The sequence below is a fragment of the Micropterus dolomieu genome, linkage group LG21 (genome assembly GCF_021292245.1).
Source record: "Micropterus dolomieu isolate WLL.071019.BEF.003 ecotype Adirondacks linkage group LG21, ASM2129224v1, whole genome shotgun sequence".
NCBI classification, from domain to species: Eukaryota; Metazoa; Chordata; class Actinopteri; order Centrarchiformes; family Centrarchidae; genus Micropterus; species Micropterus dolomieu.
The window spans coordinates 7151000-7174417 of record NC_060170.1 but is presented as its reverse complement, the minus strand read 5'-3'; the positions used below and the strand labels follow the sequence as shown (position 1 = coordinate 7174417).

At 38.6% G+C, this 23418-nt stretch overlaps 1 protein-coding gene across 2 annotated transcripts in view; it reads left to right on the top strand.

Annotated features, from left to right (window-relative positions):
• The first annotated feature begins 8505 nt into the window (after window positions 1–8505).
• sh2d3cb (SH2 domain containing 3Cb) overlaps window positions 8506–23418 on the top strand; it is a 34911-nt gene continuing 19998 nt past the window's right edge. Inside the window, exons 1-2 of one of the 2 annotated variants that reach the window (XM_046034266.1) lie at window positions 8506–8539; window positions 16629–17340. In XM_046034266.1, the coding sequence (XP_045890222.1) occupies window positions 8521–8539; window positions 16629–17340 (731 nt within the window). In that variant the 5' untranslated portion in view covers window positions 8506–8520. Of the gene's footprint in view, window positions 8540–16628; window positions 17341–17608; window positions 17718–23418 lie in introns of those variants that run through there. The other variant, XM_046034267.1, reaches the window with a different exon arrangement.

Sequence of the window (23418 nt, the reverse complement as noted above, 5' to 3'; positions counted from 1 at the left end):
TATTTGTGTTCTGTTATTCTCCATTTCTTAATTGCTGCTTTATCCTTTTTCTTTACTTCACTGAAAGCTGCATTTTTATTATTCCTCTTTCTCTCACTGCAGTTTCCCTCATACATGATGTGCATGTACTGTATTTGTTTGTGCATTTCTATGAATCCTGTTATCGCATCTCCAGCATGGTCAGGGTCAAGGCAACATTTTAAATACATTTCTTCAGTTATTTGAACAGAATTTGTTTCTTCCTACCTTTTGAAATATTGAAATAAATGTACTCTTTCAGTCATTCATAATTTTAGTTTGTTTAATATGTTCAGTATGTTTCCTGAGCCTGAATCCAAAGCTTTTTAAATTTAAAAAGGGCCATGAAGATCAACACTGCCAGGAGTTTTTCTGAGCGCTTCTCGCACTGACATAAAATACAAACACTTGAAACTTAAAATTGCATTTCAGTTTTTAAACTTTTGAGAGACTTTCCTCTTTTCATCTGCCACATTCAAATGGAAACTACTAGACTTATCTGATGGCTGGAGTTTTGATTTAGATTACATTTAAAGGATAGATGCACAACTCTTACATGCAATACAATATGTACAATAAAAGCATTAGAGTTCACTGTAATAATTCTTCCTGGCCATGCTGGCCACAAGGAGATCCCTCTCTAAAGCAATGAAATATAGATGGGGCGCAAAATCCATAGGGGAAAAAAATGCATTTAGTCCAGGTGTAGCATATATGAGTCTTCAGCAGTTTGAGTAAGACAAACATAGTAAAATTTTAGCACCAAATTCAGGAAATATACTATAAATAATAATAAATGATGTCTGTAGAAACACAAAGAAGGAATTTACTGAAAATATTGTAACTCTGGAAGAAACCCACTTAGTTTCTTTCTTCAGCAGACTGCTGAAGCATCATTAGTTTCAGCTGAACATAAGAAGGCAGGTTTACAAAAATCCTAGAAATAATGAATAATGTACTTACTGTAAAATTGTACATTATTGTATTACTATTAAATATGCCGTAATAACTACAACAGTAATATAGAATGTTTCAGAACATTTCAAAAAACAAAGTTACAAGGTGTTAAACTTGTCAGGACTGCAGTGAGGCAGATAAAATGTTTTAACATTAAAAAAACCCTTTTTTTAAACATAAAAAACATAAGTAATGTGTAAATAGCATTTCAATGTTGTAGTTTAACAAAGCAACCAGTAAATATATGTTACATCCTATCTCTGATAAGTAAAGTTCTCTTGGCTATAGTTTTTTCTCAGTTTGTATTTCCTGTCTTAATTAATCAGGGGAGAGAAGGGTGAGTTGAGCCAGTTTTTACTTGAGTTGTCTTTAAAGTGTAGACATGACAGTAATGTCTAACTAAAATATGTACATATATATTTCCCAGGATGTGGTGCATTCCTGGGAAAAATCAATTTGGATTTAAAATAAACTGTTTTCAAAATATGTTTTCAAAAAGTGGACTCTTGGCTCAACTTGCCCCATATGAGGGATAAGTTGAGCCACATGGGGGTTGGGGACATCGATGTCATTTCATCGTGCAAACTCAAACGCCAGGTCTCAACATTCAAGTGCACTTAGTAAAACATTGCAGCTATGTCTGCTAGTTGTTTCATATCAATGTATCGCTTTAAAATCCTGTTTATTGACTTGTCCTGTGCCACCTGATCAATGGACTTCTCAGTTTTGTACCTCTCCCACTACTCTGTCCAACCCACAATAGGAGTTGAAGCCTGTCTGGGCTCCATTTATAGAAGCATGACATGATGGTTTCTGGTCTGAAATGCATAATGTCACATCATTTCGGTGATGCAGAAGAATGTAATGTAAAATTACAGTAAAATAGCTGGCTTAACTTCCCTCAGGTCTTTTGGCTCAAGTTAACCCGTCCCTGCCATTTTAACAAATTTGTGTCATCCAACAGTTTAGAGTAACGTCATGCTAACAGTATAGCCTCATATTGTAACTTCCTAAAGCACTAACACGTGTAAGGTTTTCTTAAACCTGTCTGTAATTGTTCAGACAGAACAACTGGGACTCCTTGAACATAAAAAAACTGTTTTTTTATCTTAAATGTGCTTATCACTTATTCCATGGGCCTCTCTCCATCACAGGGTGAGTAAAATGGATTAAAAATGTGTGGTCACATGACCAACTTTGTCTATGGTTGCCGAGAAACAAGAGGTGGCTCAACTTCCCCACAGGCTCAAACACCCCGCCCTCACCTATACTCACCTTTTGGTTCTCATTTCAGTTTCCTTGTTTCCTTTTCCTGTGTACCTGCCCTGCCCTGATTCATCTCACCTGTGTCTCGTCATCCACTCTCACTATACATATGCTGCATTCCATACTGGGAAATTTCCAAGTTGAAATATCCGCCTTCCCACCTCAAAGCGTTTCAGTTGCATGGTGGTGCAGGACACTAAATGTAAACAATTAACATTGCTGACCGTGACAAACTTATGTTTCCTTGGCAAGTTTATGCACAGTTAATCCCTCAGCAGTGCAATTGGTGTTAATTAAAAGATGTCCATTTTATTAAAAACAAGTGACATATAGGCTATTCATTACTCGTTAACTCTGTATCCTTCTAACTACATCTGTTGGTAATCTTTAAAAGTATTTATCCAAATGTTTTCACATTTCTTGGCATTTTTAAGATTTTCCTGAATAACTTTTGGGTCAAGAAGATGACTTTCAGAGATTGTTTACTGTAACCAGCTACCCAATAACATTGAAAAAATATTTTTACATCAATTTATATGCAGAACAAGTTTTACTATTACTTTGTCATTTAGATTATGGTTTACCATTTACAGTGTGTGCTTCCATGGGAGCTGCCATTGTTGTGTGATGTCATTCAGCTGCTACTGCTGTTACCTTGACTACACCAAAACAATTGTGGGTTTGGGACTTTTTATTTTACATTTTTACTTTCTGCACGTCCGAGGCAGTGAAGGGATCGACTGTCTGATTTGAACGTATTCCAGGCTCTTGCCGAGTAAATCAATTATTTGAAAAGTACCTGTGGATAAGAGGTAATTTTCAAATCACTATCCTTGTTTTTATTAAAACAGCATAATACACTTATATGTACTATTTTTTTCTTGTGGCTGCTCCTTTCGTGTTTGTCCTTGTTTAACATCACATGAACTCTGGGCTTTTTGACTTTTTGTGTACCAAACTTTACCTGTCAGTAAAGAAACCTTCTCCGCTCAACTGCCCGTGATGTGTGGTCTTGCTTCTGAGTCCTTTTGTCAGCAATTCCAGCCGTGATAATATAGCTGTAGGGGCGTGAAAGTAAAATACTTACTACTAACCTGTGAAATGTAGTGCAATAGTTGAAGTATTAAGTAACATAAAATAGAAATACTCAAATACTCATTTAAAACACTTTAGGAAATTATCAATTACAGTCCTCTGGGATTGTTGCTATTGTTGTAAAACATGAGATAATTTCACAAACAATATGACTGATCTCTGGTAAAAAAAAAAAAAAAACTTCTATCTCAGATATATCAACTTTTCAGGAACTTTGAAAAACATCACATCAATAACACACATGGTTTTCATATGGCAACAGTAATACAATAGAGTTTAAACCCATGAACTAAAGTACTGCTTTAACACATCATCTGTGGGGGGGTTTCCCAGCTTATAGTGACTGATAAAAATATCTTTCACCACTAACATTCACTCTCTTACTTGAGTCTGCTTTATTAGGACTTCTGCTTCCACCTAGTGTCCAAATCCAGAACAGCGGCCAGGATACAGGCAACAAGTGATTCAGGTCTTTGCTTTAAAATCAACATTGGAAGATTTCTACAAAGAAACAACAACATTGTGTTGCACTCACGCTCTAATATGAATCACTGTTGGACCATTACATACACACTGATACTCACATTTGTGAACTTAGTAACATTTAAACTATGGTTCTGTGGTGGTGTGTTTATGTGAGTGAGTGACTGAAGTCCTTGAATATTTAAGTTTAGTCACCCATTTAGTTTAATTGTAAGAAGCTAAATTGTGCAGCAAAGATATTTTATTTATCACAGCAATGGGATCCTAGAAGCTCAAATTTGAACAATCTGATAAATAAGATCACAGCTGTGACATTCAAATTCATAACTATTCATTCACTTTTCTTTATGTGATTTTTGTGAACTGTAACACGATTTGCTTGGTACATACAGTCTTCATTCATCTGATGTGACTCTGAGCCGTCCTTGTTCAGACGACACAACAACTGTTTTGTGGCAGACAGAAAGTCATGTCGTGTCTGCCAGCTGGGCTTAAACACAGTTCAACACCAGAAACAGGCACTTCTGGAAACAAACAAAGTACATTTACTAAAGTACTGTACTTAAGTACAATTTTGAGGTACTTGTACTTTACTTGAGTATTTGTATTAATAAATACTAATCAAATAATATAGTATATGATATTGTAGCATTACCATTTTGCTGCCTAATGAGCAGTTTTGGAGAAAGTTTTCAGGTCTTTTACTTAAATAAAACTACTGATACCACACTGTAAAAATACTGAAATGAAAACTTTACTTAATTAAAAGTATGTAAGTATAACCAGGAAAATGTACATGAATTATTGTAAGTACTCAGTGCAGTAAAATGTCCCCTGTGGCTGTTTTACTCTTATATTTTCCATCATTAGCATTAAAAGCAGGATTTTGCTGTTGTAGTTGCTGAGGTGAAGTTCAGTTTGAACCATTTTTATGGGACTGCAACTTATTTTCTCCATTAATCGATTGTTTGGTTTGTAAACATTCTGAAAATAGTGAGAAATACCATCACAATGCAGAGCCCAAAGTCACACCTTTACAATGCTTGTTGTTCCAAACCAATAGTCAAAACCTCAACGTTATCAACACGCATTCAAATTATTCAAATAATTAAAAGGAAAAGTAAATCTTGAAATGTTTTTACATAGAAGATGACATAGTTCCTCTGAGATGTAGTGAATTAGAAGTATAACATGGCATGAAAAGAAAAGGATCACCTAAAGTACCTTAGATTTGTACAATAGAAGTACAGTACTTGACTTAATGTACTTCTACATTCATTCCACTTTGAATGCAGGACTTTTACTTGAAACAGAGTATTCTTACTGTGTGATACTGCTACTTTTCCTTAGGTAAAATATCTGACAACAGGCCAGTCAGTGTGAAAGGTTATGAAAAACTTCTGAAGGTGCACAAGGAAGAGTTTTTATTTTTTAACTTATTCACTTATTTGGTCTAGCCAGAGTGAATAAGAACATCAATATCAGATTCATGTCTGTGCATTAAATGCACCTGTTTCCAAACATAACATGCAGAAACGCACATTAAAGCAGTAATAGTTCCATAATAAACCTGTAATATTCAAATTTGCCACCAAGACACACATTACAAGATGTGAATTTTACAACTGAGAGCTGAACATCTTGTGGGAGGAAAAATCAGACCTTTATATTAAGAGAGAAGATGAAAGATTTCACAATTACTCCAGCAGCTATTACAATAAGTGCCGTTTAAAGCACCGTTTGAACATTTAGCTGTGCTTTTAATTTTAATTTTGTACAGTATTGTACTTTAGCACTGTGTTCAACTAATAGGCAAAAGCACTAACTGTGGCAAATGTGTATGGAAGCCCATTTCTGCCAGTAAAATAAAATTAGATGAAAATGTTTGGAATGATAAAAAATATCAAATTCAAGGCTATCTATTATAAGGCTATTATCACATAACTCTGACTTACAAAGTCAAAACTGTTCCCTATTATCTCATAATAAGTAATGTAAAATATTTAGTTTTTGTCACTGTTAACATTTCTTTTTTACTTGCAGAACTTCCATAGATGTTGTGTGCTGTGGTCGACAGTTGTCGGGAATATTTATACCGGATCAGCTCCTTCACTTTATTGTTTATGTTCATTGTTGGATACAGTTTGTCTGCATCTTTCACAACCATCATGACGCTGTTTCTAAGACTGACACTTTAAATCTCAAAGAAATTACATGCAAAATAACTACTCAGTTGGTTTTGGGATTCACCAGGAAGTGCTGACAGGAAATGTAGCAAGATGTTGACAGCTCTGTGCCTCTACCCACACAGCCTGGAGAGTGATAAATGCCCTCCTGTTGTGGTTCCATGTTTTCTTTTTCTATGTTTCTGTCTGTTGAAGGAGAGCCTGCTCACATTCAGCATGCTTATTATTATTTAATCTGACAGACAGAAGACAGAGAGGGAAAATATCAGCAGCAAGCCAGAGGAGTTCACTTACAAGTTGTAAGCAAAACTAATACTATTTTTGAGTAACATTCACATAACTAATAGGTGCATACATATTCAATATTTTAGTATATTTTGTAACATTACTGAGCTGTTACAGTACAAAATACTCTGCTCTGGCCCTGGTTTTATTAAATAACTGAAAGTGAGATATTATTTTGGCCCTGCGATGGACTGGCGACCTGTCCAGGGTGTACCCCGTCTTTCGCCCAACGTCAGCTGGAAAAGGCTCCAGCCCCCCTGACAAACTGCACTACAAATTACAGATGCAAGTTAAAAGGGGCTCTATGTAGTTATAAAAATATTACTGTAACGTTGCAGTGGGAGTTTACCTGACTTTCCAGCATGTTGTGTGAAGCTGTCTCCCTGTCTGTTTACAGCCGCTGTCACACTGTCTTTTTTTCCGGGAGTACTGTGCCAAAATGCTGGTGTCTCGCTGCGCTGTATGAAAGGTACGGAGCCGGTGTTGAGCTACCTCTGAGCCGGGAACATTGAAGTAACAGAGCCTGAACTGTGAGAAAAGCCACAGCCAGCATGCCGGTGTTGATGTTGTTGTCTGGATGAAAACGGTTGTGTTTTGGATAATACTCGCTCATGAGTTCAAGCGAACACGCGTACCAGCACACGCCTGGTTGCAATCTTAAAACCGCACCGGTACTGGCTGCTGAAAACTCCATAATGCCTTTTCTACTTCCAGAGAGAACTTTTGTTTATTCGTTAAAAAGATGTCAATATATAAAAACCCACAATATACACAGATATAACTACACATTTTCATGAAATATTACTGATAATTTTCTTCAATCTTTTCAACTTAAGACTTAAAGATTCAAGTCTTTTTTCCAATATCTTCAGTCAGGTACCTGTAATATGTGATAATGTAATAATGATTTGAAACAGTAAGCGAAATTCTTCTAATCTGTACTTTAACATTAATTTTTGTTTTTCTTGTGTCCCATTTTCTTATTAAACCTTTATCTGATTCCATCTTGGTTTTTGAATTAGAAATGTCTTTCCATTTTAATGTGGGCCCTCAAGACAAACAGATGTTGATTTGTGTAGATAAATAATGAAAGAAAAAAATATTTTAAGAGTTATTGTGTGCAATTTGTTTTCTTGATTGTGTCATGGTTAAGAACATCTGGAGGAAGTGGTTAGAGAGGGAGCTAAAACATGACGTTTTATACAATATGCTCTAGTTCTTCTGACTATGGAGCAATATGTGCTAAAAAGTCATCTTTTACAGCAACGTATAAAATATTTCAAATTTACTCATAATTAGCCCTTACCTGGAGGAAGTGTTTGACAGTATTTGACAAGCAAAATCACAATGGTAAAATACTTCATTTTAAGGAGGGAAAGAGAAAAAGAGATAAACTGTCCTTGTGTCAGATAGGTACATTTATGATGTCTTAAATGTGTAAACAGTTTCTGACCAACAGAGTCTGACCAAGTGTGTCTCATTTCCATTGTGGGGATTTTCCTGCTCTCAGATCAGTCAAAGATTACATGATTATCTGTTTAGCTGGAAACAGACATGACGCTCTTCAACCTGGGGAAATTTATCAAACCATCTGAATCTGTAAAGTAAACTTCAGCTGCCAGATGTAGAAGAGTATGCAGTAGAATATTTCTTCACACAGCATTTTAAAATACTGTATTGGACTTTTGGACTTAACATGTTTCTTTTGGGACAAAAATTAAAAAAAAATTTTTACTGTGTGAAAAAAGCTTTAAACCTTCATGTTAATGTTAATAAAATCTTCAAACGTAAAGAAACAGTATAAATTTGAAGGGAGTGGTTGCTTTGAGGGACAGTTAAGTCTTAAAGAAGACTTGGACCTGTGTGTTAAATTCAGGTGAGTATACATTTTTTGGAGTGGGAAGGATGAACATTTGATTAATATCAAAATGACTTTCTCTGGCCTTCGAGTGGAAATCTATAGCTAATCCTGTCAAAACTATTCTTTGAAAAACATCCAGTGGCTCCTGACTGTCAAACATTTCCAGTGAGTCAGAAAGTGACTTGTCACTTCATTGCATCAACGAAACATAACAACTTATTCACCCCCATCGCTTCCGCTGTGTTCAGAAGACAGGAAGCAGATTCACTCTGTTGGGTAAAAAGCATGTGGCCCAGTATCACACTGCAGCAACAAGTGGAGGAGTTTTTATGAATGTATCAGGAAGTCATCATATTCAGCGACTGAAACATGAGCAAACAAAAACTGAGTAAGTTATGAATTACTTTAATATATTTGGAATATTTGGAGGGGTTTGGGTTATTGTCATAACAATTAAATTATGATAATCAAATTATCATTAGAGAAAATTGCAGCGAAATCTAATTAATTTATTATTAATTTGTAGCTGCTACTTTATTAACCCGAGTCACCAGATAAATGTGAGGGGTCGTGAGGTGATTAATGAGAGAGGAAAGAAGAAAAAAACCCACATTTCAGGCAAACACACACACACACACTGCTAACCAGTGGTGGAAAGAAACTAACTCAAGTAATGTTCTTAAGTATAATTTTGAGGTACTATAACTGTGAAGCAGCAGAAAAGCAAGTACCTGATAAGTATAGTACTAAGTAAATTTACTTGTATGTAATTTAGTTACTTTCCACCACTGGAAAATTGCTTCTAGAATAAATGGAGATAGTGTTATATGCTGAATCAGAAAAATGATTGCAAGTTGTTTGTTCCATCCTATAAAAGAATGTGATCTATTGACACTTGTTTCACTGAATGTGTGTGTTTGTGTGTGTGTGTTGGCTCTTTGTTCACTGTTCCACTTACAAACAGTTTTTTGGTCCATTGTAAATGAAGCATAGACGTGTCTTTGTGCAGTTTGAATGGACAGCGGCCTGGCTGAGTGCAGAGTTGACCTAAGAAAAGACAGCGAATGTCTGCTGAAAGGACAACAGCTTACTGTGCTTCTCTTCTGCTGTTTGAAGCGATTGCTGTTCCTTGTTTAACACTGAATTTCACCCATGATGCATCTGAAACACGTTCATTCACTCCAGTTAGGCCAGGACCGAAACTTTAGAACAGAAAACAAATCACTGTGCTGCTGAGCTTGACAGGATGTCAAAAGCCTATATCTACAATAAACACACATTGAAAAGTTTTGATTTTAGAGTCACATTGACATCTTTACCTTTGTGTTTTCCTTAAAGAGTGATTAAAACATCTCTGAATCATAACTGCTAACAGGAATCTCTGGGTGGAGATCAACTTCCACTTGCTCCACCCAAAAAAGACACACTCTTGATGCTAAATGGTACTATTTTTGTCCAGTACAGTTTCTACAGTTTAATCTCTGCGGGTCCAGTACACATCCAGGATTTGCTTAACCTAGCTTAGCACAAACACTCAAAGTTGGTGTGGGCAGGGGGGCCGCCAGGAATTTTGGGCCCTGTGACAAAAAAATCTAATTTGACCCCCTCTGCACAGCTGTTGTCACTACTTCTTTAAGACTTAACCATCCCATCAAAAGCTTTACATAACTCTAATTAAAGGCTTGCAAGTGTCTGGCTTCTTGTAGTTCAATATTAGTACTAGCACAATATTTACTGCTGTTGATTTGTACATGCAAGTCTGCATACAGGATGCAGTTCACTATTTGCTTCTCAAATAAATTGCCCATCATGATGGGAATAATAAAGTCTGTATCTATAGATGTCATTTAATGGCCATAATTCAATCTAAATTAACCTATCAAACTGGTTTATTTTAATATAGTCTTTAACTTACACGCAGGCAGAGGTAAGCTGCTGTCCAGCATCCAGACAGGAAGGTGTTTTGTCATTTTATTTATTTCATAATGATCATTATGTGAGAAAATAATTTGTGTTTGAATTTCGGTCATTAAATATTTAACATATTTAAGAGCAAGAGAGAATTTCCCACAGCCTCCCTGGAATGATGCTATCTGGCCTGCCATTAACACATTATGTTGCTCCCCTTCTTCACTGGGACAGGGAGGCTACAGTTATGGGGAGACTGAGATGCTGCTGACTCATCAGTTTTTAGTCTGCTAAAAGGGGTTTCCTTGTACTGATAAAATGTAGGCTAATGCTAGTGATTGATTGATTGATTGATTGATTGATTGATTGATTTAATTTAATGACCACACGGCCAGGCTGGTTTCCAGTACAGCTTTTTGATAATGGTTCCAACATTTAAACAATAGATATTTAGACATTAACATATAAAGTAACATACATGTACATACAGACACCACATCACTATATATAATACATAATACATAAGGGGTCATGCTAATTCCACTGTCCTCAGCGTTCAGAGATCAGAGTTCAGACTGTGTATCGCTTTTGGAATAAAACTGTTTTTAAAGCGAGTTGTTCTGCAGGCTATTGTCCTGTAACGCCTCCTAGAGGGTAGTAGTTTGAAGGCGAAGTGTGCAGGATGGGAAGTATCAGAAATTATCTTGTGGGCTCTGCATAGTGTCCGTTTGTGATAGAGTGATTCAAGGGATGGTAAGGGTGAACTGTTAACTTTAGATGCTCTGTTAATGATACGCTGTAATTTCTTAAATGAGAATGAATGAAAATGAGTCAAGACTGCCAAACCAGACTGTGATGGATGAGATGAGGATGCTTTCGACGATGGCCATGTAGAAGCGGAGCAGGAGATGAGCCCTTACTCTAAACTTCTTAAGCTGTCGAAGATGAAAAAGTCTTTGCTGAGCTTTTTTGTAGATATTATCTGTGTTGATTTTCCATTTAAGATTGTTACTGATGTGTATCCCAAGAAATTTGAATGTGTCAGTGATGGAGATGGGTTCGCCATCAATGAGCACAGGTGTTTTGGAGGATGGCTGACGTTGTTTTTTATGTGTTAAGTAAAAGATCATGGTCTGTACACCAGGTCACTGCTTGGTTGATCTGTGTACGGTATGCAGTTTCTTGGTTGTTGCTAATGAGTTCTATAATAGTTGTATCGTCTGCATATTTATGTAGGTTTCAGGTGAGGTGAGCATACATGGACGAGTTCTGTAGAATTTGCACACCAGCGTTCATTGATCATTATGCAGATCCCACCGCCTTTCGACTTGTGCGATAGTTTAGGTGATCTATCAGCACGATGTAATGTGAAGCCTGGAGGTGTTACCGCTTGATCGGGTACTGATTGATCCAGCCAGGTCTCCGTCAGGCAGATGGCAGAGCAGTCACTGTAGTCTTTGTTGGTTTGTAATATAAGTTGAAGTTCGTCCATTTTGTGCCGAAGAGATCTCACATTTGACAACAAGAGGGCTGGAAGCGGTGGCCGATAAGGGCGTCTCCTGAACCTAGCAAAGGTAGGGACGTGGATGGACCCAGATCACTATGAGAAGTGTATCTGAGGTTTAAGAGCTCCGAGCGAGTGTGCTGGATCAAGCACGACACTTCACAATCAAATAACGAGACAGACAGGAACGCTGCTTGTACTGTGGCAAGCCTCATGGCCGCCATCTCACCCCTGTACGGCGATCCTGCAGCTAGCTAGCTTATTTCACTGTGGACAATAAGCCAACAGGTTAACACCACTCATGGACTTTAGGCTACCCACCTTTCTTGGGGAAAAACTGGGTTCCAGATTGACATCCTTTCCTTTGTCTTTTCTCTCTCTCTTTTCTCTCTTTCCTTTTTTGAAAACCAGATTTTGGTTTACTAGGCAACATTATGATCACTGTATTTCTGCCGCATCTACGTACTGCAGCTAAACACTGTCACTGATGTGTGCGCTGAGGCAGGACTAAACCATTTCATATAGACACAGGAGGGTGGTCGGTCAATATGGAGGTTTACTTTTTTGTCAATGGGGATTTTTAACTTTTACTGCCAAAAACAAGTTAAAACAAAGAGATCATTCATTTTATTATTATACTTAAAATATATTTATACTCAATGATGATGGTATATATAATGTATAATTTGATATTAGTTTATAATTATTTTTTGGAATTGTCCTAACTTTTCCCTTCTATATGGCGCCCATGGGTGTGGGGGACTGAAGACTAGTCAGCTGGATTTTGTTCTGTTTGTTCTGTGGTTGTAATCCATACTCATTTGTAATCTTCCTGTAAATAAATTGTGTACTTTTTATTCAGTCTCAATGGTAATTTTAGAGAGTGAGAGATCATTGCTTATTACGTGATTCAACATTTCCCTCTCCCTCACACACGCCAACGCACAAACACACACACAGCAGTCCACTACTTGTCCCAGATGTCTGTGATATTGCAATTGAGTGTAGGCCTACTCACACTAGGCAATCCGTTTTAATCGCCTGAAAAATGGCATCAAAGACTATTGCTCAAGGAAAGACCGCAATTCCGCCCATTATGGTAATATGAAAGTAGACGTAGTTCATTAAGAAAGTGTGTTCATTTAAGTCTGTTTATCTTGTTTAATGTAAGTAATAGTACGTACTAATTATAGTGAAAAATACATTATTGATACATTGTGATTCAAAATAATGGTTGTTGATAAATTAATTAGAGACCCTCACAGATGCATGATTTACTGCTTCCATGGGAGCTCAGAACCTCCTTATGGGAGCTGAGCTCCCACTGGCTCCCACGTAACTCAAACCCTGCCCTTCGGCAGCAGTCTGTTTCACTTCGTCCTGTCCTCATCACAAACAACCTTTTTGTAATATTGTCTCATAACTGTGTGTTAAAGCACTTTACACTCTGACAGAGGAGGTTAAATAAAACTGGACGGTGTAACACAGCTAATAAGCTAAATCTTTCTCTGTTGTAGACTCTCGGCCTGTCCGTTCTCCCATCATCATCAGCACCTCTAACTTGTTTGTTTCATTGGTTAATTAGTGAGCTAATCGGCTGCTGGCTGAAGTTTTATATTTATTTAATGTATAGATATGAAAGTTGCATCAATCTTCTCATCTAACTCTCCGCCAGAAAGAGGAAGTGTATTTCCCACAATGTCCCTCCAATGAGGAGGCAGATTAGAAAACAGCATTAGAATAATTCACAAGTCATTTTTTTTCATGCTGCTGCCAAACAAAGTTGTCCTGGCAACGATCGGTTGGATCACAAAACACTTGTATTGGTCATTTTGGAAGCTCAATGACAAATAAGGTAACACTGGATTACATGGACTTTGATGATGTTTGGCTCTGTCAAGAATGCAGTGACATTCATGTCAACACCTGGTTTCGTAGAGGTTTAATGTTGGGTAAAAAAGAATTTACCCAATTAAAAGATAAACTGGTCTGATTTAACTTGTGCTTCTTTAAAGACTGTCTGGGGTTTGTGGTAGAAATATTAAGAATATTTTCATGGTCCTGAAACTTGATGAACAAACAGATTCAGTGAAAGTTGGAAGGATGCCATAACAGCAGAGATATGTGCTGGCTTCAACGTAAAAATAAAAATGCAGCTTTTTTTGCATCTGTATCTCCATCATCTCCCTGTTCTTTCTCAAAATCATTAGTCTATATTTAGCTGAGGAAATAAATATCTGTTGGTGTTTTCAGAGTCTAATAGGTCCCTGGGGCAGAAACATAATCAAACCTTGCTGAGAGCTCGAGGGGCTTCAGTTTAGAATAGAAACGGGAGATGCAGATGAGGGTACAAAAACATTCCTCAGATGACTCCAAGGCAAAGAAAACATTTTTGTTTTTCACAGGACAAAGTGGAAATTAAATGTTTGCAGCTGCTGGTGACTTAACCGTCCAACATTACTCTTTAATTGTGCTTAAAATGTAGGACTAAATCTCACAGAGAGATTAATGTATTACTTGACTGAGAGCATGACCCTGAATGGATACCATACCAGATTAGAGGGCTACAAACTTTTCTTTTACAATAGTCTGGCTTTGCCTTCTTTAAGCAGCTCTGTTAACAAGGTTTAAAGGAACACGTTGTTTTCCTGTTTTACTGAATGAAACATGTTATCTTTTTAAAGAACAGTAAGTAATTTTCTGCACTTTGTCATTCAGTATGAAGTTTGAGATATAGACTCTGTGTTCTTAAAGACAGATTAGAAAACGATGAGGCAGTCATTTTTATTACAAAGTAGAAAACAGTTTGTCCTCAGGCTTAATAAACACAATAAACATTGTTCACGAGTCCTGCACCTCGAGTCCGAGTCAATTCTGAAGTCTTTCGAGATCGACTCTCAAGTCGAGACTGACGTCACTGTGTGTTCTGAAGGAACTCCAGCTCCACGCCTAACTTGTAAGCAAGAACAACTTACAACAAAAGAATAACTGACGGCACCAGGTAGAGACACAGCGAACTAAGAATTTCATTGCATTGATAACTTGTTTATTTCTGCATATGACAATAAAGCCTTTGAATCCTTTTAAAACTTAAATACCCTCCACCACCCGTAGAGAAATTTATTCTCTGCTTTTAACCCATCCTACTTGTTAGGAGAAGTGTGCAGTTACCTGGTCTATCTGTTGCAAGCCAGTGCCTTGGTCAAGGGAATTAAGCTAGCATGCATGCTTTTCATTGCATCGGAAACCTGAAGGAAACTCATGCGAACACGGAGAGAACATGCAAACTCCACACAGAAAGGCGCTCCCCCAGCCAGTTTCACTAGAACTAAAATGTTGCAGCAGTGAAGCTTACAGAAAATGCTCGAAATTAACAACAATGAAAAGTAGACAAGAGTCATAAAACGAGGAATAGAAGCGAGAGAGCTGCTACAATGGGCTGCCTACTGCTCGGCGAGCTGATCATAGAGAAGTGAAAACCTTAGTGTGATAGCGGCCCTAGATGAAATGACAGAAGATTTCGAAAGTTATTATGGTGTGTTCAGACTGAATGCAAAACAAATTTGACCGCTGGGTTATGCAGTCCGTGTCAAATCTCCTTCACACAATGAATTAAACAACGGCACAGATGATAGCAATAAGCTAGCTGGCAACATACTGTGTGTGAATGTGTTTGTGTGACCGATCTCAGAACTTACCAAGGACCCCAACTCATTCTGTTACTTCCCTCCAGAACCACTTTAATGAATATTTTCAACTCCAATGCAAACTTGTGTCCGATAACATCTTTCCATGTTATATAGAATCGGGCTGCCTCTAAAATCTGAAGACACATTTAGAATTTAATTATTTGGGGACCTTAAACGTCTGAGCCTTGAATTTAAGGCAATTTTTCCAACAGCTGATGTTTTGGGTGCAAGCTCAAGTATTTTTCTCACGTACTTTTGTCCAGCACCTAGTCTTTCAGGCACCACAGGTTGCGTATCGTGTATTACATATCGCAAATGTAGGTGCTTTTGTAAATATTTTGCATGACGTTTAACTCTCTACCAAAGAGCCCAGAGTAAAATATGATAGACTGGCTGATTTTATATGTAGTGTATATAAATAGTAAAATAATGAGTTTGATTTGTATTTGGCATTTGTGAGAAAACAGCTCTCTGTTTTCCACCCTCTTATTTTTGATATCATCAAGTCATTAAGTCTTAATTTACACAGTGACACCTTAAAGTTCTGTATTTTTCAACCAGGACCCTTTTTTCACAGGTTTTTGTGTCTCTGTGACTAATAGGGACAACATTTTTGTTTAGATTTTTCAATATTGAGTGAGTGTGTGGCAGTCGGCAGCAGCGAAACAGTCCATGCTACAAAATCCTTGCGGGCAATTGCGCCCTGGAGACAGAGATATATCTTTTTTAAAAGAATAAGATATTTTAGTTTAACCGGAAACAGTGGCTATATTGTTCTCGTCAAAGAGAAGTGAGGAAAAAAATTATCTGGCAGAACACAGGAGTTGCTGGTCTACCGCTGCACTGATCGGTTAGTTTGTTTGCGTTATTGTGTGAATTTGGTGTTTTAAAGTGCTAAACACACAAAAGTCACACTATTACAAGCCACTGAAGCAGTGGTAGACCACAGAGAAAAAATTATGTTTTTTGGCAAAGGAGTCTGGTGGCTTTGACGAAAGGAATAAAGCGACTGCTTCTGGTTAAACATAACGGATCTTACGCTTGAAAAAAAAGGTCTATCTCTGAGCCTGTCAGTAACATAAAGAAGCACGTAAGCAGAGGACGTACTTTGATGGGGCACAATTGCCTGCAAGTATTGGGTTGCAGCCTGCATGTTTCACTGCTGCCACCAGCAGCGTGCTCGCTCAGTAGTGGACAAATTTAGTATATTGTTGTCCCAGTTAGTCACATAGACACAAAACATGGGAAACTAGGGTCCCGGTTGAAAAATACCAAACTTAGTTAACTTAGTTTAAATTCATTATTAAAGGTCCCTTTAATGATGTTGATAAAGGAATGTTTCTGGCAACCCTATTTACCTACTTCCTGTTCTACAGGTTTCAAATGGTTTGGGAGCCTCACCAATCTCTCCATCCGCCGCCCGACAGAGAAGGCCAAAATCAAAGCAGCCCAAGAGCATGATGGGAGCCTTGGTAGTGCCAAATCAGCAGAGGTGGACCATTTGGTGGATGACATGGAGCCCTGCCTCCACAGCCCCAGCTACGCTCGATCCAACGAAATGTACACACACGTGGGCACTGTGCCTCGCAGCCAGAAGCAGAAGAGCTGTAAGGGGCTGAAGGAGAAAAAGAAAAAGAACAAAGAGGAGGAGGGGATGAGTGGAGGGCAGAGTCAATGGAAAGCGGGGGAACATGTCAGAGACTCTCCTCTGCTCAGTGCCCTATCCAGCCGCAGTTTGACCAGTCTGGACCGGCCGCTGCCTGCCACCCCATCACCCAGCAGGGCTTCACCTTTGACCTCAGCACCTGAAAACTGCTTCAATGATCTTTCAGCAGACCCCTTTAAGAGCCAAACGGCATTGTCAAGGAGAAAGGATGCTTTAGAAACTACTAGACTTATAAGAGAGCCTTCAAACATGGAAACCGATGGCCCCAAAGGGGTTTCATCGCAGGACGTGTATGTGCTGATGGATTCGATAGCTGAAGCAGCTCGCAGCCACATAGACGACCAAACAGAGCGAGACACCACAAGCAAAACCGAAAGAACAACGACTAAGAATGGCTCGCAGGAAGTGCAGCGCATTGACAGGTGACAAAGTATTATTACTCTGTGAGAAGATGCAGTCAGGTCCCGGAAAAAGTCTGTGTGTTGTCTTTTTAACCTGCTCTATAAACTTCGATTTAAATGATATTAGGAACTAACGGTCTAACGACAGAGAATGATTTTATGAACAGTTGTACTCCCAGATGTCCTAGATAATGCCTCACAACAAAGAATCCCGATTAAAACACATTAAAGTAGTTGTTCCAGCGGACATGCGCAGTAGCTCCCTGTCTGCCCGCTGTCCTCCGGTCGGTCAGCTGGGTTAAACGCAGCGGCAGTTCGTGTCGGACTGTGCGGGAGAACATGTGTGAAGTTGAGGACGTTAACTTTCGGGCAGTCTGCTCCGGGGAGGGAGACAGAAGGTAGAAAACTAATATTTATAACTAAATTAATAAAGTTAATACAGGACTGTGTCGTTTGTGTTTATCTGAACAGCCCTGCGTCTTTGAGACCATCGCTGTCAGAGGAAAATTGTGCGTTATGTCAGTGTCATGTGTTAAACTTGCTCTAAGAGTCATTTACGACTCGAGTATACTTTTCCTGCCTGTAGTCTGGGATCGGTGCATTTAGAGCAGATGCCATAAAAAAACATCAAAAGCTCCTTACCTGGCTAGTAAAAACGTTTACAAATAGTCTACTTTGAAGCCAGCGGGTTACCAGGCTGGTCTCCAGTCTGTCTGTGTTATATGCAGCAGTGCAGGCTGAACGTGAAACTGGACCGGACTGTTTGTTACATAAGAAGAGGAATTTGATCCTGCTCTGGCTTCAGTCAGAATAGTGATAAGGATTTTTTTTGGCAGAGATGCAGCAGTCTGTTTCACTTCGTCCTGTCTGTCCTACCTGCTTCAGGCTGACCTGAAGCTTTTTGATTTATGACACCAGATATTTTCTTATATCATCTGACGGTTGACATGTCTTCTTCAGGCTGTATCCCAGTAACATAATACATGTTCTGACCTTACTGCATCATATTGTTGAAGTGTGACTAAAAGGAACAGTGTTATATTTGCATTATGAAAGATCATTTGTCAAATAAGTCCAGGGTTTCCTGCAATGCCTTATAGTGGTCGCACCTTGGCTAATAAAGAATATTAGGCTCATTAAGCTTCAGGGGAAAATGGATAAACCATACACTGGATGAGATGCATCAGGGTCTGTCAGATTCAGCTCAGCAGGTGATTAGTGGATTGATTGGGTTTGCAGTAATTGAGTTTCTGCAGTAAGAAATATTTTAATGTTCGCTATAATTAATAATTTTCTGGAGGAAACGTCTGGTGTGTAAACATCTTGTGAATAATACCTGAGGTTTATATTTGTCAGTAAAGGCTGGGTTTGGTTGATATGATCAACATCAATCATAGCATATCCATGCAAAATCACGAAATAATTAAGCTCGTGTTCAAAACTGTCTTCCATCGTTAGAGCAGACCTCGTGCTACATGAAGAGAGTTTTCTGGTATAAAACATTTGAGTGAAATTTATCATAAGGCGCTACAGTATGAGAGATCTTATGTTTGGAAACCTTGAAAGTAAATCTAAAAAACAACCCATAATGTGCACAGTCGGAGTTGGCTCTTCTCAGATTGACAGGCTGTTTACAAAGCTTCACAATCAGTCATTTTTTGATGCTTCCTCGTGTGTTCTAGTGATGACATGGAAAAACTATTTTAATTTGTAGCGGAGATCCAGAAGTTTTCAAACATGCCAAGGTAGAGCTAAGGGAAATGTGTTCAAAATTATGCACAAGACATCTAGAATATTTCTAAAATGCTGTATTTCCCTATTAAAAAATGGCATCTTGAATATTACATGATATATTTGTGTTTGAACCTACTTGAGGGTATCAGAGTTCAAGAGGTTAAAGAAAGCCATCAAAAGTGAAAGCAAGACATCCTTGTGATGTTGTGGTCTTAGATGTGTACAATGAATTGCAGTCTCTCAGGTTTTATTTTAGTGAGGGACCTTTATTACATGTCATTGTCCTTTGCCTTTACCCATTTTTTGGGTTTCGTGTCAGTCGCTTTACTCTGATGTGTCAAATAAAAAGACAAAACCAAGTAGTTTTAGTTGCGTAAACTTAACCAAACCTTAAGGTGGCAGATCAGTGTTCACTGGTTTGTAGTTTCAGAGTTGCACTTCATCACTGACTGAGCAGAACGGACCAGATTCTAATTAGCAGCTGGTAATTTCCTGACCTGATTGTATGCTCTCGATAACTCAGTCAGAGTCAGTTCTGTTTTCCAGTTTTAGAATCAGTCAGAGCAGAAGTGGTTATTGAGGCTAACCTTGACTTTCATTTAAAAGGTCAAACAGGCTCATGGACTGTGTTTCTTTTTCTATTTTTCTATTATATTTTATTTAAAGCTGATGATACACGGAGCAACTTTTAGAGCAATGGTGCTGGGCAATGTTGCCGTCAATAGTAATGAATAAAGATTACTACTGTAATCCCCTTCCCCCACCACTCTGCCACTATCTGTTCAAAACATAGTCAGACTTGCCACCAGCAACATTGTCCAGCGACATTGCTCAAAAAATTGCCCCCGTGTATCATCAGCTAAAGTGTCTCTGTTGTAAACCCTCAACAGCCTCTGCTCTGTGTGGACGCGTGTAGTAGGGGTGGGAATCTTTGGGCACCTCACGATTCGATTTGATTAAGATTCAGAGGGCTGCAATGCGATCGTAAAACGATTATCGATGCATCTTGATGCATCATTTTTTTTCTATACTGGATCTCTGGATAATTACTAAGCATTTCATTTGTGCATTAAAGTCCAAAAGAAACATCAATTTAACAACCCTAATTTATTTCATTAACCTCAGCTCCGTGGTCCCTCATTTCTTTAACAACCAGTTGTCAGACTCCTCTGAAAACTGAAATATAATTATCAGGATGTACAGTGTGTGGACAGGACAGAGGTGTACACCAGTGTAGTCTAAGCTTGTACCTGATGTTCTCAACCCTTGACAAGTAGGTAAGTTGGTACTAATGACATACAGCTGAGATAATTATTATTACTTTGTTAATAATTTAACTAACTTTACATGACAGCCAAAAACATGCTGTCCAGGGGAGATGTTAGCTAGCGCTAACAGTCTTTACTTTTACAGAAGTTGGGGAAACTACAGACTTTTATTAACTGACACACTGTGACCTGCACTGCACGTTTACTACCAGACTAAAACTTACTGCTAATATTTTTCTGCGCTAACTTTTCGTCATGTTCTGCCTTTTTGCTCGGCGCATTGATACTAATGATTGTGTGACATTTAAGTAGGATGGTTAATTAATAAAGGGGGAACGCTGGTCTCTCTTGTCTCTCTGTTATGTGCGCGCCACAGATGGTCCGGGCGCTTCACTTCCGCGAGTTCTGCCTTTTGTGTTCCGTCAACATTATGTTATCCATAACATTTAAATAATCGATTCTTTGACATTTGTTAATCGAGTCAGAAACTTCCACGTCCACATCGCGATGCATCTAAGAATCGATTTTTTTCTCCCACCCCTAGCGTGTAGGTGTTACATTTATTTTGGCTTATTACGGGAGCTTTTAAGGATAATTTCTGTATTTTCAAACCTGGGTCTAGGATGAGTAGGTACAAAAAGTTTTAAAATCCGTGGAATAGATGGCTTCAGCCGGCAGCCGAGAACTGGCTGCGATGTATTCCTACAGGGAAATTTGGCCTGTTAAAAATTACGTCAGAAAGTGCTTGTTTTTGCCACGGACAGGCTCAGACTGTTATATGAGGTTTCTGACAACATCATGGAAAGGACACCTAAGAGTGACTCCCAGTGACCCTTTGTTTTTAACAAGAAACAGAAGTCTTGCTCAAGGACACTTCTAACTCTGAAATTGTGCATGAAATGGTGGAGAAGAATTAGTATCCTAACGTTGTTCCAACACAACACACTCCTCTCTCCAACTCTGACTCAAATTTCCAACATTGACCTCCTGTAGCACTCTCTACCAAAACGTTTTGTACCTACAAGTCACTTCAAGACCAAAATCTTTGACAATAGGGCTGAAGTTTTATCCTTCGAATCACAGCTGTTTGTGTTATGAGTGTGTCTTACACAGTGGTGTAAAAGGTTGGCTGAAGGGACAGGAAGTGCTGTAAAACTGGATGATGGTTTGGGGAGCGCAGCCCCCAGGCAGAAGGAGGTTCCCCTCTCTGGGCTCACAGAATAGCTCTAATTTTCTGTGGACCAAGACAACATTTCAGAAACACATGTTGTTTAACAGCAGAGAGGTTCACTGTGGCTATCCACTGCTTTCCTTCATGAAACTAAGAAAAATAAATCTGTTTAAGAGCGTATCAACTGGTCAAGATGTCTGTTTCATTGTGACATTTGGCAAAAATCTTTTACAGTTAGCTGTCCATTTGCACAGACATAAAAAAAAAAACTTTTAAGATCCTTTAGCACAAGAAAAAGTGGAACAGTGGTGCGGACCACAGTGCGTTTCTGTATAACTTTAACAACTAACAACTGCACTGTAGTATAACCAAAGTTCCACAAAAAGCAACATTAAAAAATAGGTAACAGTCATCCAATCTGCTACACTCATTATTTAGTGAGCTTGAAATGAGACGTAACACAATTTCTCTTGACTGTCCCTCAATATTACTTTACAACTTAAGTCCAAAATGGGCAACCTGCTAGCCACATTAGACGCGCAACATGCTAACGCCAAGTTGGCCAACCAACAAAATAAACAGTAAAACAAAGGATAAAGTTTGAAGTTAGATCACGGATGGCCCATGAAGAAGCAACAACAATACAATAAAACAAGAAGGTATAGCGGTTGTTGAGGTTTTACACCCTGCAGTTGGCATGTCAGTAGTAGTTTTTTAATATTGTGGTTAGACAGCCCTATCTGAGCCCAGACAGCTCATGATCATAGGTGAGGGATGAAATATAGGTCGACTGGTAAATCTGAAGCTTTGTCTTCCTGTTCAGCCTTCTCTTCACCACGACAGTCATATGCCCACATTACTGCTGATGCTGCACCAATCCATCCACACTTTGTTCTCATGCTCCATCCTCATTTTTGTTACCTGTATTGAAAAGAGCTATAAAAATAAAGCTATTCTTACTCGTGAACAAGACCCTGACGCACTTCACTTGGGGCAGCAGCTCACTCCCAAACATGAGGGAGCAACCCCCAGTTAGCCAGCAGCTCTCTTTTTCTCTGCGTCGGCAGATCGATGTGCTGTCCACACTACACAATTTGCTGTCTTATGACGGGAGTCTAAAAGTTGTTGTGGCGTGCACACTATGTGACGGATATCTGGCTGGTGTCGGCGATGTGGCAGTGATGTGTCGTTGTTCCCCAAATCGGCCTAAAAATCGTGTAGTGTCAACAAAGCTTTACTCCCTCAGCTTGTATTTTCAATCTCTGGACTGTAGATCATTTCATTCAGTATTTTATTAATTTTATTGAAGAGAGCACTTTATGTGCAGCAATATTTAACATTATTAGATAACTAATACTCTGAACTAGTGCTTTACTTGTAATGAGGGCCAGATGATGAATTAAGAGAATTGCTCATTATCATGAGGAAGTGACTTCATGATCTCAATAAATCAAACTTGTTTGTAGAGTTCTTATTATTTCACGATCTGTTTTCTTTTCGCTGATGAAGTAATTAATTCATAATTGCAAGAAAACAAAACTTTATTATAAGAAAACAAAATGTCAGTGAGATAAATACATACACGTCCTCTCTGATCTTACAGAGAGTAACCCAGTTTACCCTAATGGTGAAAAAATAACAAAGTTTTCAGTTAAAGTCCCATCTGTAACAATCAGAAACAACACAAGCAGCAACAAGGACAAAAAATCGACTATATATAAGAGTTTGAGTGTCAGGAGTTTCTCATGCAGTGTGTTTTAATTGTGTGTTCACATCTGTTTGCGTGTGTGTGTCTTTGCTGTCTGCTCTCAGACTTTGCCTTTGAGAACAAAAGGTCACCTCCCTTGCTGTTACTTCTGGAAATATGCAGCTTGTTGAAGAAGAGCAGACTGGCCACGGGGGGGGGGGGGGGGGGGGCGACCACCA